We start from the raw sequence: 15,087 nt of genomic DNA on the forward strand, positions 1-15,087 counted from the left end.
TCAATGCAAAGCGTGTTTAGTATACATAAAACAGAATGTTACAGCAAAATTTTATATGCAGTTATCAGCATTTCAATTTTATTATCAAGCTGACATCAAGATATTATCAATATTAATTAAAAAAAGAAAATGTGCTGCATAAAATGTACAGGTTCTGTAATTGGTGTTGCAAAAAAGAACAAAATAATATAGCATCTGCTGGTTACACGTCTATGTAGTCATGTGATTGACCTCCCGCGAAAACCGACTTTGTTGACAGGTAGGTTTGCCGGGAAGCTATCGATGTGATGTGGAGAGCAGCTGGCAGGGATTCTCACGCACGGACGTAAATGAACCAAGTACCCAACCTTAACTTTTAGAAGCTTTTAAAACGGATGCAAGATTTCTAGAGCGAATATGAGTACTGACAGGACTGAACGCATGAGGAGGAAGAAAGGCTTTGTGTGGATTGGGAAACCGAAAAGTGACGGCAAGACTAAGCGCCGATGCAATCAACACTACGAGTAAGTAGCTCTGACGTTAAACTGCATTACACACGGTCAACTTTTTGTTTATCGACTTTCATTTCCGAGGCCCGGGAGTGTCGGGCATTTAAAAATGGCCACCAAGGCAAGTGTTGAGGTGTGAGTTCGGAATGCTGGTGACATGCATGCATGACAGAGACTGTCTATTGTTAGTAGCTCCATGGTCTATGCATATGTATTAAATTTAAATTGTTGCAGTTTTAAACTGGCAATCTAACTGGATTTCTCTCGATTAGGCCTAGGCCTATATAGGCCTACATGTAACTTTTAACACTTAACGTTAGACCAAACCAGTGACTTACATAACAAGCATAACAATAAACATTAGATGATGTAATACCAACAACACTGGAACAGTTTTATCTATAAATTTATAGGGCCCTAACGTTAGTCGTTAACCGTTAGATCTAACCAGTTAGATAGGTATATGAATAAACATGTGTAACAATGTTAACAAGTGTAAACTCATGCATGTGTGCATTCGTTCTGACATTGCTTTACATAATAAGAGTTCTTATAAACGTTAGGCTTTTGAGTTAGAGATCTAACTGGTTATAGATTCTATTATATTATCAATGATTATAATCTATCGAATGTCATTGAAAGAACTGGCCTCGACTAGCCAGCACCATGTGCATGCTATCGCCAGTTCTTCTTTGCCAAACTATATTTCGATTCAACCATATGTTGTGACCTTGTTGACGATGTTTGGTAAATAAATTTCATTTCATTCAAAAATTTCATTTCATTCCATTCATTTATTCATTCATTCATTATTTCACTTCATTTCATTTCATTTCATTTCATTCGATCATTTCATTCAGTTTGTAACTACATGTACGTTAGTATTTACAGTAATCACCTTGACATTTATGACAATGATTAAGACCCTCTAAAAGATCAGAACTGCCTTTTTTTTTCTTTTCTTTCTAAGTTTTAAAAGATGTGGCTTAGCTGGCAGCACTAGAAAAGATCTTTTAGTTCCTCTATGAACCGAAAGATTGATGTAAGTCTGTATTTTTGTGAATGGCCAGGATTTCCCAACAATTTCGTAAGTGGTTAAATTCGCACAAAGTCAGACAATTATGGAGAAGAAACTACAGTACAACAGGCTGACAAATGTACGCATCCACATCACATTCATATGGGATCAGAGTTGATATGTTTCTAAATTTGTGTATGATACAACCCCACTCACGAAAATCCTAAAAATAAAAAGCCTTGCAAAATATTTGGCGTACAGGCAGACTTTTATACAGTTAATCTATACTCTTTTTTTTTATCAAAGTGTGAATGACTGTGAAGTTATCAAATGTTAAAAACACAAGAGAAGCAAAGAGTTAATATTCCATCCGTTGCTAAACCATTCATCGCCTTCTGTCGTCATGTTTGTCTTTTGCAGAGGTTTCCATCTCCCTGAGACGGGATCAATTAAAGTTGGTGATCATGTCTTTGTGGAAGGGGAGGATGAAGAGTCGTTCATTGCTCGAGTGGAGGACCTCTTTGACAATGGTAAGAATGGAAAATCATGGTATGATGGTAGTGATAGCTCCTTGGACATCTGAAGAAGGAAAATGCTCATAGTTATCTCAAGTATTGGCAAGAAAAAAAAAAAGGTGATAGATAATTACAAAATGAAAGAATGAATGTATGAGTAATGGAATGAATAAATGAAATAGATACCGAGAAAGCTTTGAAAAGATAACTTTATCATGATAAAGGCAGAATCATGCTCTTTAGATGTTTACATCTCATTCCTCGATCTTTGAGATTATGGTTAGACATTAAAGGCATATTAAAATGTGCAGTCACTGTATAATGAGACTCACAAACACAATATTTTAGTAGGTGTGGAAGGACAGATCTTTGAATTAGTCCTGGATACTCACCAACAGTTTGCTACACCCTTTTTTAATCTCTCTTCTTGTTTCCCTTTCTTATTTTTTTTTTTTTATGATTTCCAGGGCAGGAGCATACAGATGACCCCCGAAGAGCCAGGGTGCAGTGGTACATGCGTCCATCTGAGCTCCCAGCCAACATAGCCAAGAAGCTGCCCAGCATCCATCCGCAGGAGATCTTTGAGTACCGGGTGTCCAAAGGAGGCCTCACCTCAGTGGAGATAGATGCCGAGACCATCACTGGAAAATGTTTGGTAGGCAAAAATAAACAAAATTGCAGTGACAAACAGCATCATTCTTCGAAGCTATTGCAAGCCAAGTTATCATTTATCATTCCCAAAAGGGGAGATGGAATGTAATCAGCTCCAATGGTTCTTGAATTTCAGATTTGAGAGATTATTACTTTGTATTTCAGAGATCACCTCAGATTTTGGTGTCAAGCATATGCAAGAGCACCAAGATTAATATTCCTACTGTAGTGTACAGAAGCTGAGATGGCAAGTGTTGGAGCGGCACATGTGACATAACACATCCCCAATACTGAGAACACCCATGCCTTGTGTTTAGAGAGTCATGCAGGCTTTTGATATCTGCGAACCACATAAACCATCTGTAGTGTAGGCTCTATGAGATTTGAAAATGAGTTTGGTCTTTTCTGTCTTTATCCCTGTCCTGTAGGTGGAAGAGGAAGCTGTTGATTGCGTTTCACAGACGAGGAAGGAGAGGCAAGGACTAGAGGTCTTCTTTGTGCGCTACAGCATAGCAGGGAACACGGTCACACCTCTGATACAACCAGAATCAGAATCGGAGTCTGAGGTGGAGGAAGAAGTTGAAGAAGAGGAGGAGCAGTCAGAAGATGGAGAGGAAGATGATGAGGAAGAGGAGGAGGAGGAAGAGGAAGAGGTAGTGAAGCCACAGAGGGAGAAAAAACGTGGAAAGGAGAACACTAACCCCAAGGACATGGGTAAGATCTCTTTGAAATCATGGAGATACTGTACACCCTCTTCAATTGGTTGACTTGCTTTCTTTTGTAGGATAACGTTGCATACACACCCATGCTTTGACATTGACAAATATGAATGCTAATTGGATCCTATCATTACTGATGTTTGAGGGTTCATTCATGATGCAATAATTTTGCTGACCACACTGATTGTGATTTGTTTTGAAACCATCCACAAGTTTTATTTTTTTTAAACAAATAAAATTAGATATATGCATAGGAAGAATACATTCAAGATGCTTATAGATATAGTTCGTTAAGAGTAAGGGAGAAGCAAGAATATAGCATGTGTGATGAAGAAAAAATGATACCCATACAATCCAAAATCTATTTTCTAATATTTTCTCAGGGAGCTTTCCTGCGAGACGAAACCAGTTTTTCTCTCCAGAGGAGATCTGGGAGATGTTCTCTTCCGATGATGATGCATCGCCATGGAGACAGCCCAAGACTCAAAAGGGAACCACTGCCCCAAGGCCAAGGGGGAGGCCTCCCAAGAAGGTGGCAGAGGGGAGCGCCCAAAAGAGACTGCTCATGCCAAACACGAGGGTGAACCTCTCTCTTCTCAAGCCCCACCTATCCAAAGCAGCGATGCTAGAGGAAAGGGACGAGAAGCCCCGCGGAAGAGGGGCAAGCGGGCGACTCACCAAACTGAAGACACCGAGCAGGGACAGCAGTACCGAATCGGGAAGGGGTCGCAGCAAATCCACGTCCAAGAAAAGCAAACTGACCTTGCCTTCCACGCCCGTCCAGAAGAAGACCAGAGTCAGCCAAGTTCCCCAGACGGTGGGCGGCAGGGGAAGTAGACTGTCCAAGGGGGCATCGACTAGAAAGACTAAAAGTTGCATCAAGTCGGTGCCAATGCCGAGGGACAGTAATAAGTCTACTCCAAGGAGAAGGAAGTTGACTTTCGAGCCAAAGGAGGATGAAGACCCCAGTGATGAGGACGATGATGACGATGACGATGATTATGACATCAAACTCACACTGAAGAAGAGAAAGATGTCGGCTTCTCAGGAAGCGACACCCAAGGCGCAGGTTAGTAAAGCTAGGGACCCAGTGTTTGCTGGAATGCATGAGCAGCTCTGAAATTTTCATGCAATGCTTTCTAATCTTTAAGATGTACATGCTGGTTTGACATTATGAAGCTATAATTTATGTTATCTGAAGTTGCATAATGAGAACAAAGCCACTTGAAGGACAGTTTTGAGCTCTCAATCTCAACAGTTCTCCACTTTACCAAAGTACTGTCACCATGAGTTTTTTTTTTTTTTTTTTTTTTTTTTTTGTGTGTGCAAATTTATGCAAATCACTTCATGCCTACTGAACTCAAAAAAAAAGAAAAAAGAAAAGAAAAAAGTAAGAACATGCCAATATTTTTCTGGAGTCATTGAAATATATGCAGAAAATTAACAATTGAAATGCACTGAAATTGGTCCAATGTTAAAAACTAAATCTTTGAGAAGTTTAAACGTTTGGTAGTAGCGTAGAATTATTTCTGTGCTATTTTGCAGGGTTCGAAATTGGCGATGGTCCGCTGGCCATTGGCCACCCAAAATCACGTCGGACTAGCTAAAAATCATAAAATTCTGAAGTTACTAGTCCGTCTGGCTAGCCAAAATATTGCTTCAGTGTCAAAATTGATTCTAAGTAGTCCGCCTGGCTAGTTAAAAGAAAAGTTAAGTGCGACCCCTGTTTGTGAATTTGATAGCAAGCTTGAACAAGAAAGAAAAAAAAGAAGAAAATTGATTGTAAACTTGTTGTCATGCTCGTCCCTTGTAACTGTGCCAGGTTGGTAGGAAGAAGAAGTTTTCCAGGAAAGATGCCACACCGGGGATTCACAGCAGAGCCACGCCTTGCAAGACTCCCTCAAGACCTCTGGAACATGCACGAGTTAGGTAGGTACCTCTGCCTGTCTTAGGTCAGCTGTACTTGTTCCTTTTTAAGTGATCACCTACCTGTCAGAGATTGTTTCATTAAACCACAAATTATTTGCGTGAATGAAACTTTCACTTCCGTTGGGTGGCAATGGATATTTGTAGTTTGTTTTGTGGATGCTTTTCATGAGCAGAGGTATGCTTTATTAAATGGTTCAGTCAAATTTTATGCTGTGACAATCCACTGTTACAAAATAACTTGACTCATATTCTATGTATGTGTGGTAATAAGAGGTACAAATTTTGATATATTTGTGCTGTAGGTTGCATGTTTCAGCTGTGCCGGACAGTCTGCCGTGTCGGGATCAAGAGTTTGCAGACATTTACGCCTTTGTGAAGAGCAAATTGCTGGATGGCACTGGGGGGTAAGTTGATCTGAGCTCCTGCGCTCTCACAAGTACACATTGTATTTCCTGCAAGGATGTCAATATGTGGGACTGTGTGAGAAGCAGCACATCATAAACCATCAGTGCTAATTACAGTAAGTGATTGGCTTTTGCAGTGAACCTTTAATCCATGACTGGCATTTCAGATGTATTGAATGTATTCTCTGAGGCTGATAATGATTAGTGTGTAGGTTTACTTCTGTTCAGAAACAGTAATCGATATGCAAAGATCATTTATATTCAAACTACATGCTCCTTCTATTTCAGTTGTTCTTACATTGAATTTGCAAGAGATCCAGGGTCCTGAGGAAGGAAATGTTGGCCAGAGATTTTTTAGTTAGTGACATAATGAATGCTGTTCGTTACGTTAATCATTCAGTGATGTCTTGAGTGGCTGTCATCTTCAAACTTACATATACAGCAAATTATCCCTTGGGCCCTGAAACATTACTGTGATAGTGGTTAACAATCATTGACAGAATTGTGTTCTTAGACCAATCTCCATTCCAGCTTTAGCAATGTTTACAGGAATCTTTCAGCAGCTGTTTGTTTTGCTTGTTTATGTAGAGTTTGGTTCTGCTCCTTTTCCACCTCCTCCTCCTCCTCCTCCTCCTCCTTCTCCTCTTCTTCCTCCTCCTCCTCCTCCTCCACCACCACCAACTTCACCACCACCAGATGCATGTACATCTCAGGAGTGCCAGGCACAGGGAAGACTGCTACCGTGATGGAGGTCTTACACTGGCTGAGGAAGGATGTAGAAGCAGACGACGTGCCCAAGTTTAAATGTGTTGAGATCAACGGCATGAGACTGACCTCCCCTCACCAGGCTTATGTGGAAATCATCAAGGTTAGTTTATGTTTTCATGATCATTTATTTCTCCTGTAAAGTCACTTCTTTCCAGATTGCTATTTTTTTTTTTTTTTTTTGGGAGGGGGGGGGGTGGATGGGATGCTGTTGTCTTTATTCTAGTTTCCAGGTGTAAGTTTGAGAAAGAGAAATCACAAGGATAATGCCATGAGGAAAAGAAACAAAACATTGGCATATACACATGTACACAGTTTTATATCTGAGTTGTACACATTTGAAATAGAAACAATGTCCTATCCGTCACAACAGTATTTTTTTGTGACTCCTTTGAGGAGATACCATCCGAAACACATTTACATCGGATGATAATGCACACTGCTTACTCAAGTGACATTAATTTTTGGTAGGTAAGAATTTACAATTACACTGTAAGTGCTTGTAAATCCATACATAAAGACACATGTATTTGTTGAAATATATATAAACATATGGGTCCGAATTCATGAAGGTGATACAATTGAAACCATGGTTGAAACCATGGTTTATGCAAATTTCTTCTGCGTAAATACGATTGACAGATTGCCTACGCCAACAGATGTCCAGTAGCAAACATGCATCGATACGCGCATGTCAAAGATACACCTATTTCACGCTAATTTTAGACCATTATACAAATTTTGTACCATGGTCTAAGTTTAAGTTTAAACCACCTTTGTGAATTTAGGCCATGATATCTTACCTGAAGTCCAACATTGTTTGGTTCACTTTTCCAGAGCCTGACTGGAAAGAAGGCCACACCCGAACACGCTGCTACACTCCTTGACAAACTGTTCAGCTCCAACAAGGCCAGCAAAGTGCCTACCGTTCTTGTGGTAGATGAGGTGAGCTACAGGGTTGTATCTTGAGCACTGGGAGACATGTCAGTGGTCTATCCCTTGGTCTACTCCTTCTTCGTCTAATAGCCGTTTAGTCTCGACCCACATGGTCCAATCTTGTTTTGTCTACATGTACAACCAGTCTAATGACCCTTTAATCCAATTGCCACTTAGCCTCATCACTAGTTGGTCTACTTTCAGATGGGTTATGCCCACTTTGTCTAATACCCACTGTTTATTAGACAAAATGGGGAAAAGTCCAAGGAGACAAAACTGCATATAGACCATCTGGTCATTAGATGCAACGATACGTAGCCAAACTGGGCATTAGATGAAATTGATAGTAGACCAAGTGAGTTTAGCCGTAGTGGTGATAGATGAACGGGAAAGTAGACCAAACTGGGCATTAGATGAAATTGATAGTAGACCAAGTGAGTTTAGCTGTAGTGGTGATAGACGAACAGGGATGTAGACCATCTGATAGTAGACCAAGTGGCAATGAAGCAACAAGTTGGCTGTGTGGTTTGCATGGTTGCAGCACTAGAAGGGAAGGGGTTCTTGGTTCAATTCCAAGATAACATGATTCTGCATAATAACTCCCACGTGGTGAAATAATTAGTGGAATAGGCATATGTTGCCCACAAGCTGTGTCTTTCTCGACCCAGATGTAAAAATGGGAATCTGGCAGCATGTTATGTAAGAACAGCAAATTGCAGGGCCCTCTCAATGACCAGTGGCAACACTGACATTGACAAGATCATTGAAAGTTATCTGAAAGATCATTCAGAGATCTGTCAATTTATAATGTCTTTCAGATGTCTTGCCCAATGTGAAATGATGTTTTACTTTATTACCTCCGCCAAGGAAGGAGGAGGTTAAGTGATCATCGGCATTGGTTTGTCTGTTTGCAAAATAACTCAAAAAGTTACGAGCAAATTTGTATGAAACTTGCAGGAAAAGTTAATAATGACACAAGGAACAGATGACATAATTTTGGTAAAGTGATCCGGGAATTGTTATGGATTTTTGAAGTTTTTTTTTTTTTTTTTTCCTTTTGGCATATAAGGTCAATGAACTTTGGAGTTGCACTTACTGTACTTACTGGAGGTTTTCATACGTGCACTAAAGTGCGTGCTCTCTGCTCAGCCATCAGGCAAGGCGCCACGCAGCAGGAAGCTTCAATATTGGGAAATGTCATGCGTGCATGGGTGGAAATGAATTTTGCCTTGCCGGAGGTCTCCGCTCTCTGAGTGCTTTTCTACCTTTTTTTTTCCTTTTATTTTTTCAGTTCTTCAAATTTTAAGTCCAGTGGTAATCAGAGATATGATAGTATTAAACGTGTGGGAAAAGTGAAATAACTAAGTCTTGTCCTTGTCTTGGTATTCACATCACCAGCTTGATCTGCTGTGGACCAGAAAGCAAGGCGTTCTCTACAGTATCTTTGATTGGCCAACAAGGCCCAACGCCCAGCTCATCGTCGTCGCCATAGCGAACACCATGGACCTCCCGGAGCGCATCATGATGAACAGGGTCGCAAGTAGACTGGTGAGAACTTTACCAAGTTTCAATCTTCATATTATTATTTTGTTGTTTGGTTGGTTACCTCAAATTTGGTAGGTGGTAGGAAGCAGAAATTGATGATAAAAACATTTTTGGATTAAGTTTTAGGGCCCTTCACAATCTGCATGGTTGCTGCTCTCAAGGTGGTAGCTGTCGCATTGGCAAAGTCATGGGAGATGGGGTTTCCACTTATATGTACATCCATAAAATCTTCAGGCAATTACACATGAAGTGTACCTGTAAAGATGGCAATTGAATTATTTGAATTCAAACACAGTAGTAGTACACTCATAATCAAGAATGAAATTTTAGTTGCACCATGTTGACATCATCTTCATGAGAACTGATACTGAGATATATTTCTGTGAAGCTTCCTAACTTTACCGACATGGAAACATTCAGATCACTCATGGTTGACCCTTTTGCTTATTTTAAACATGTGTAATCTACATTCAATTCACAAAGTAAGTGCTTTTTCACTGCCAAGTCAGTCAACTAAAGTCAGCAATTTCAAACTGTGGATGACAATTTTGTCCATGCACATACTTCTAAATATTTGAATGCCCAATGAATATGCATTCTGTTGGCCCTAGACCACTATATAGAGTCCCCCCCCCCAAAAAAAAAAAAAAAAGAAAGAAAAAAGAAAAAAAAGGAGAGAAATATCTTTCAAATCTCTCAAATCTCTCAAAGAGAAATATCTCTCAAACACTCAAATGCTTCACTTCTTTTACTTCTGATCAGAAGTACAAAGTACCCTGCTTTTTGACTCCATATCTTGGTATATCTTTCCTTTTATTCATATTGTGTGTATGGTGCTATTGATTATGTTGAAGATGGAGGGGAAAAAATAAACTTGAAACTAGGCACTTGCTAATCCCAAAGCTGGCCTGTCTTGTAATTCCCTAGGGTCTAACGAGGATGACTTTCCAGCCATACACCTACAAACAGCTGCAGGAGATTGTCGAGAGCCGTCTGAGAGGAATAGATGCCTTCCAGCCCGATGCTGTTCAGCTGGCAGCCAGAAAGGTGAGGATATTCAAGCCATCTTGACTCTGAAAAAGGGTTTTTGGATAATACCCACATTCCACAGAGACATTTTCTAATCTGTTACTCATCGGAAGCAAAATTGTTTGCTTCCGGCCACTCACCAAAGCGTATCAGCTCACAGTATGATGAATTTGAGTTGTGTTGGTTGACTATGAGGTCAGTGTTTGCAAGATCCAATGAGGATCATATGCAAGTTGTCAAAAAAAAAAAAAAAATGCTAAAATTAAAAAAACATTGTTGCTGTCCCCAGAATTTTTATTGTGAGATAGGAGAATTTTGTCACCCCAGAGAATATAAAGCACAAACATGTGGTAAATTTTAAAAGCAGAGGAGCTGCTACATGGCCATGATTAAGTAGTGGACTTGCACATGACTAAGCTTCATGTTCACGTTGTCTCTTCTTTATCTTCCTGACAGGTGGCAGCCATCTCCGGTGATGCCAGGCGGGCCCTGGACATCTGTCGCCGGGCAACGGAGATTGCGGAGGTCGCTGCTGGGAAGGACAAAAAGAAGGCGGTGGTGGGGATGGCCCAGGTCAACGCAGCGGTCACCGAGATGTTCTGCTCTCCCAAAATCATGGCCATGAGGTGAGGTTTGACCCCCTTTCACTCCTTCAATCCTATGGGTAACAAGATTTATGGTCGGTGGTTCTGGGAGAGTTAACTCTGTGTGCTACGTTTGCACACTCGACTCAATAGATGATTCAATTCAATTCAATTCAATTCATTTTATTTTCATACTTCTCATTTATGAACATTACAACAGAAACCAGACAAGTTCTTTTACCTGTGAACAATGTGCAGAAAGCAAACAATATACATGGTGATAACACAGTAATTACATGTAATGATAACTGGTCAAAATCGAAATCGAAATGGGGTTGATCAAAGAGAAGTATGATGGGACCTACATGAAAGCTAGCTTGTTTGGCTGTAAGCCCCGAGTAATCAGTGTTTGTGAAAAAGAAACGGAGAACGGATAGAAGATAAGACCAGAATGATGATGTAAGGTTGCCAAATTTTGTGTAATAAAAAAGAAGAAAAAGAAGAAGAAGAAAAACAAACAAACTATACATTAATATGAACTTACTGTGACCGAGCCATCATTATTATACAGCCTACTTTGGTATATATACTATAAACTATTGTTGCATTAAAACTTTCACCAGGATATGATGATTTGCCTACTTCACATATTTTGCTCAAATGTACAACCTTGCTAAATCCAGTTAAACCTTTCTGTGTCAATGAATCAAATGTGCACAAATTTCAAATTCAAACCTATGGACAGGTAATAAATCTGGCATGCAAAAGAGTTCCCAGATTGCAGTATTCCACTGTATACTCACGCTGCTATTGTTGGCCAAATCGGGCTTATAGTATTACACCCAACACACCTTGTGCATTGATGGCAGCCAGTGGGGTGCTTCCACTTATCCTTAGAATTCAAATGATGCAATAGGCAACCTGACAAGTTCTGTTTATGAAATAGCGCCATCTGTTGATGCCGTGATGAAGCCAGAATATTCCCCTTTCTTGAAGCCATGTCATACAATGGTTGCCATAGTAGGCAATATCTCTGCATTGCATACGCAATCTGTCATGTGTACGACAAATTATGTTTTAAGGTATGTGTGATGGAAATTTTGGAATAGATGAAATGAGTTACACGTACCTTGTGAAAGGCTGTCTGACATTTAAAAATAAACCCTTTTGCATGTAAGACAAAATACATGACGACAGGTTACTGATCACACATTTTAGGCTTGACATCCAACATTGTGCTAGCAAACACAAGACACTTTGATGCCTAGTATAGATCAATGATCAATCTGCTCATTCACTCTGCAAATCCTACAACCGCCACTGTATAATGATGTATTGGTTCGACGGAGGGAATAACTAATTCAGTTCTGTGCTAATGAGACTGCATAGCAATGGGTGGACATCTCACAGTATTCATCCATTTCCATTGGAGATTGACCAGTCAGAAATGATTGTGTAATGGATTGATGTACCTATGATGGATAGATCTATTGGACTGATTGTTATGATATGATATGATATGATATGATTTGATTGATATGATTTCTAGATCCTATGCTGTGGCACCCAAATAGAGTTTGTGGTTAACAAAACAATACTGTACTGTACGATCTTCACAACTGTAATTGTGTTTTTCTTAAAATTTTCTTGTCATGCCGCAGGCTAGCATCTGAACAGGAGCAGATCTTCTTGCGTGCAGTTATCTCAGAATTCAGACAGTCGGGCTTGGAAGAGGCCACTTTTGCTGAGGTGATTTTGCATATTTGTTTTGAGACAAAGTATTTGATCATTGTCCAATAGCAGCATGTTACTGAGATAGCACATAGTGTTGTTTGTTTGTATGTTATTACATTGTTTTATCTCTTGTTAAGGTAGGACATGTTATTTAAGGTTGATGAAGAGTGTTTATCTACTTGAAAGCATGTTTTTATTCACTATTTTATTTGCCATTAGTCCAAAACAGTGTCTTTCATTGGTCAGTCTGTTTTATAATGTGGTTTATTTTGACTCAGTGCCATAGAGCAGCGTATCATTTGCCGAGGCAAATCCTTGACAATAGTAAGAAATCTATATGATCAGAATGATATTCAAAATCGTAAATAGGACTGTTACAATTTATGCATCACTTGTATAGGTGATTACATTCTGTTCATGACAATATCCATGACCTTGGAATTTATTTTAATTTTTATTTTTTGCAGCTTTGTGAAAACAGATATGATATTGCTTATAGTTGGACTGGACAAGTTGGACCTTGTTATGGAAGTAAAAACAAGTGATTGGGTGATTAGGTAATTTCTTACCTGTGTCACCTTAAAATGGTCTACCATTTTTTCTTCTCTCTACAGATTCTACAGCAGCATGTATCTCTATGCAGAATAGAGGGTGAGTTTATATGAAGCATGAAATCAACTATCATTTCATCTTTCCACTGTTGTATCAACATTGTCACGAACAAGTGTAATATATGCAGAGAATGCTGTGTATATGTTGTGAATGAAAGATTACCATTATTAGTTTAAACTGACCTTAAATTTGTATACAGGTGAGTCAACATGCACCTATAATTCTGCACTCATGAAGAAATAACTTATAAAGCTGAAAAAAAAAATAATAAATCTAGAAACATGTGAAAGTTAATGAATATGAAGATGATAAGCTCTATTGAATATCATTAAGGTCAATCATTAATACTTTATCAAACAAGCTTCCTAACATATTAGTATGGATAGATGTGACTCTTTTATTATTTTCTCTTTACCATCACCATACAGGCTTGCAGCCACCAACCGTGTCCGATGTCTGGGGTGTGTGCAAACGACTGGCCTCCACGAGGCTGCTACTTCTGGAGGCAAGCACCAACGAGTTGGGACAGCGGGTACGCCTCAACGTCAGTCAGGACGATGTCAGATATGCACTCGATTCTCGCAACCAATGACCGTGATATGGGCCCAAACTTCTGAAGAAAACATTTACCCGCCCTGTACAAGACATGGTTTTGAACTTGTGTATGGTGCTATACAACACAACTGGGACGACTCATCAACCTGTGATATTCAACCAGAAGGATACACCATGAGCTTTGTCCTTGCATCTGTAAACCGCTGCTTTCTGGAATCAGATGGACCCCCAATGTTTGCATGCAAATTCAGACAATCAGGAGTCTCATCTGGTTGAAAATGACAGCAGCAGCCATATGTCAAGTGCTACTTGAGCCTTTGTGTCGAATTCCAACAGCTGTTTTTATATGTGTATCAGATGTACTGTGTAGTGGCAGTAGGTAAAGCCTGCAATAGAAGTTGCCTCCGTTTGTTTTTCGGGTAAATGATGCAATGTTCTATTACAACAACATCAAAAATTCCTCACAAGACACCCCTTTTGGCTGCCAGGTCCATGTTGTACCATTTTATCTTCCTCTTTTTATAGAAATATTCTTTACAAAAAATCTGCATTATTGTGTTGGCTAAGTTTGAGATTGTTAGAGTAAATTCCATTTTTAACACTATCCACTGGATAATCAAGACTGTAATGAAGGATGGATGGATCTAAATACTTCAACCGAATCAAAACATCAAAAAAAAATTCTGAGAAATAACCATCGGAGGATGCAGTTGTTTGTCAAAGTATGAATTGCCTTTTGTCTTTTGATATGGAAATGAATCTTCCAATATGTTCTTTCTTAATAAATTTCGGATATACGTTTTTGATATATTTGTTTTGATTAACTTTAGGAGCGCATGCTGCTTTTATTTATTTCCAAAAAAGCAGAGCAAAATCGTACTGAAAAAAAAAAAATGTAATAATGGTCAAAAGAATGCGTACCTGACCTTTTAACTTCTGATTCCATATTCAAACTGTGAAGACAGCTGTTCCACCTTGAATTTCTGGCGTGTAAGTAATGGGGAATATACTGGTATACTGTAAAACCAGAAATGTTTGTGGCATGAAACTTACTTGAATTGGAGCCGATGGCTTTTTTCGCGGTATGAAACTTTTGCAAATTGCCACTGGCATTCAATGCATTGTCTAGACAAACCCTTTCATCTGCATTTTACTTTTGCAAATATTGGCTCCTCGTAAAATTTGCAGAAGTTTATGGTTTTATAATATATCTGGTGGTTGACATCAGAGCATTCCCACACAGAGAAACTAAGCCGTATTTCCCTTGCAGTTTGCTTGTTTTTATTCCCCACTGAATTTGTGGAAACATAGGTATGTTCTAAGCTCCTTATGGTACATCATCACATGTTGTGAATGTTTGAATTTCTGTGTGGGACAGAATTACATTTGGTGCTATGACATTTCATACAGGATTTTATCATTACAATGTACATTCGATTCCCAGGTCATTTTCTGAATTTTAGCACTTGTCATTTGTTGATAAATGCTGCATTTCTGTGCAAACGGAGGTTTTAAGATTTTAAGTAAAATCATTCATACTAGTGCATAAATTGCTGTATACATCATCAATTCTTAAATTCATCTTGTAATTCTAATGAAATTT

General features: G+C 39.2%; 1 protein-coding gene across 1 annotated transcript; it reads left to right on the plus strand.

Annotated features, from left to right (window-relative positions):
- The first annotated feature begins 306 nt into the window (after positions 1-306).
- Positions 307-13,657, plus strand: LOC140237363 (uncharacterized). Its single transcript, XM_072317299.1, has 15 exons — positions 307-503; positions 1,927-2,036; positions 2,489-2,676; positions 3,101-3,386; positions 3,775-4,460; positions 5,214-5,320; positions 5,623-5,724; positions 6,421-6,592; positions 7,327-7,434; positions 8,824-8,973; positions 9,898-10,017; positions 10,456-10,625; positions 12,245-12,332; positions 12,932-12,968; positions 13,358-13,657. The coding sequence occupies exons 1-15, from the start codon at positions 397-399 to the stop codon at positions 13,519-13,521; spliced, it is 2,595 nt and encodes an 864-aa protein (XP_072173400.1). The 5' UTR covers positions 307-396; the 3' UTR covers positions 13,522-13,657.
- Positions 13,658-15,087: the final 1,430 nt, after the last annotated feature.

This window comes from Diadema setosum, chromosome 13 (assembly GCF_964275005.1).
Source record: "Diadema setosum chromosome 13, eeDiaSeto1, whole genome shotgun sequence".
In the NCBI taxonomy this organism is placed as follows: Eukaryota; Metazoa; Echinodermata; class Echinoidea; order Diadematoida; family Diadematidae; genus Diadema; species Diadema setosum.

Bases quoted from the DNA above. Each gene is read 5' to 3' on its own strand.
- LOC140237363 (XM_072317299.1), top strand. From the start codon at position 397: ATGAGTACTGACAGGACTGAACGCATGAGGAGGAAGAAAGGCTTTGTG. The intron at 3,387-3,774 runs GTAAGATCTCTT...ATATTTTCTCAG, and splicing joins CACTAACCCCAAGGACATGG to GGAGCTTTCCTGCGAGACGA. The intron at 5,321-5,622 runs GTAGGTACCTCT...TTTGTGCTGTAG, and splicing joins CTGGAACATGCACGAGTTAG to GTTGCATGTTTCAGCTGTGC.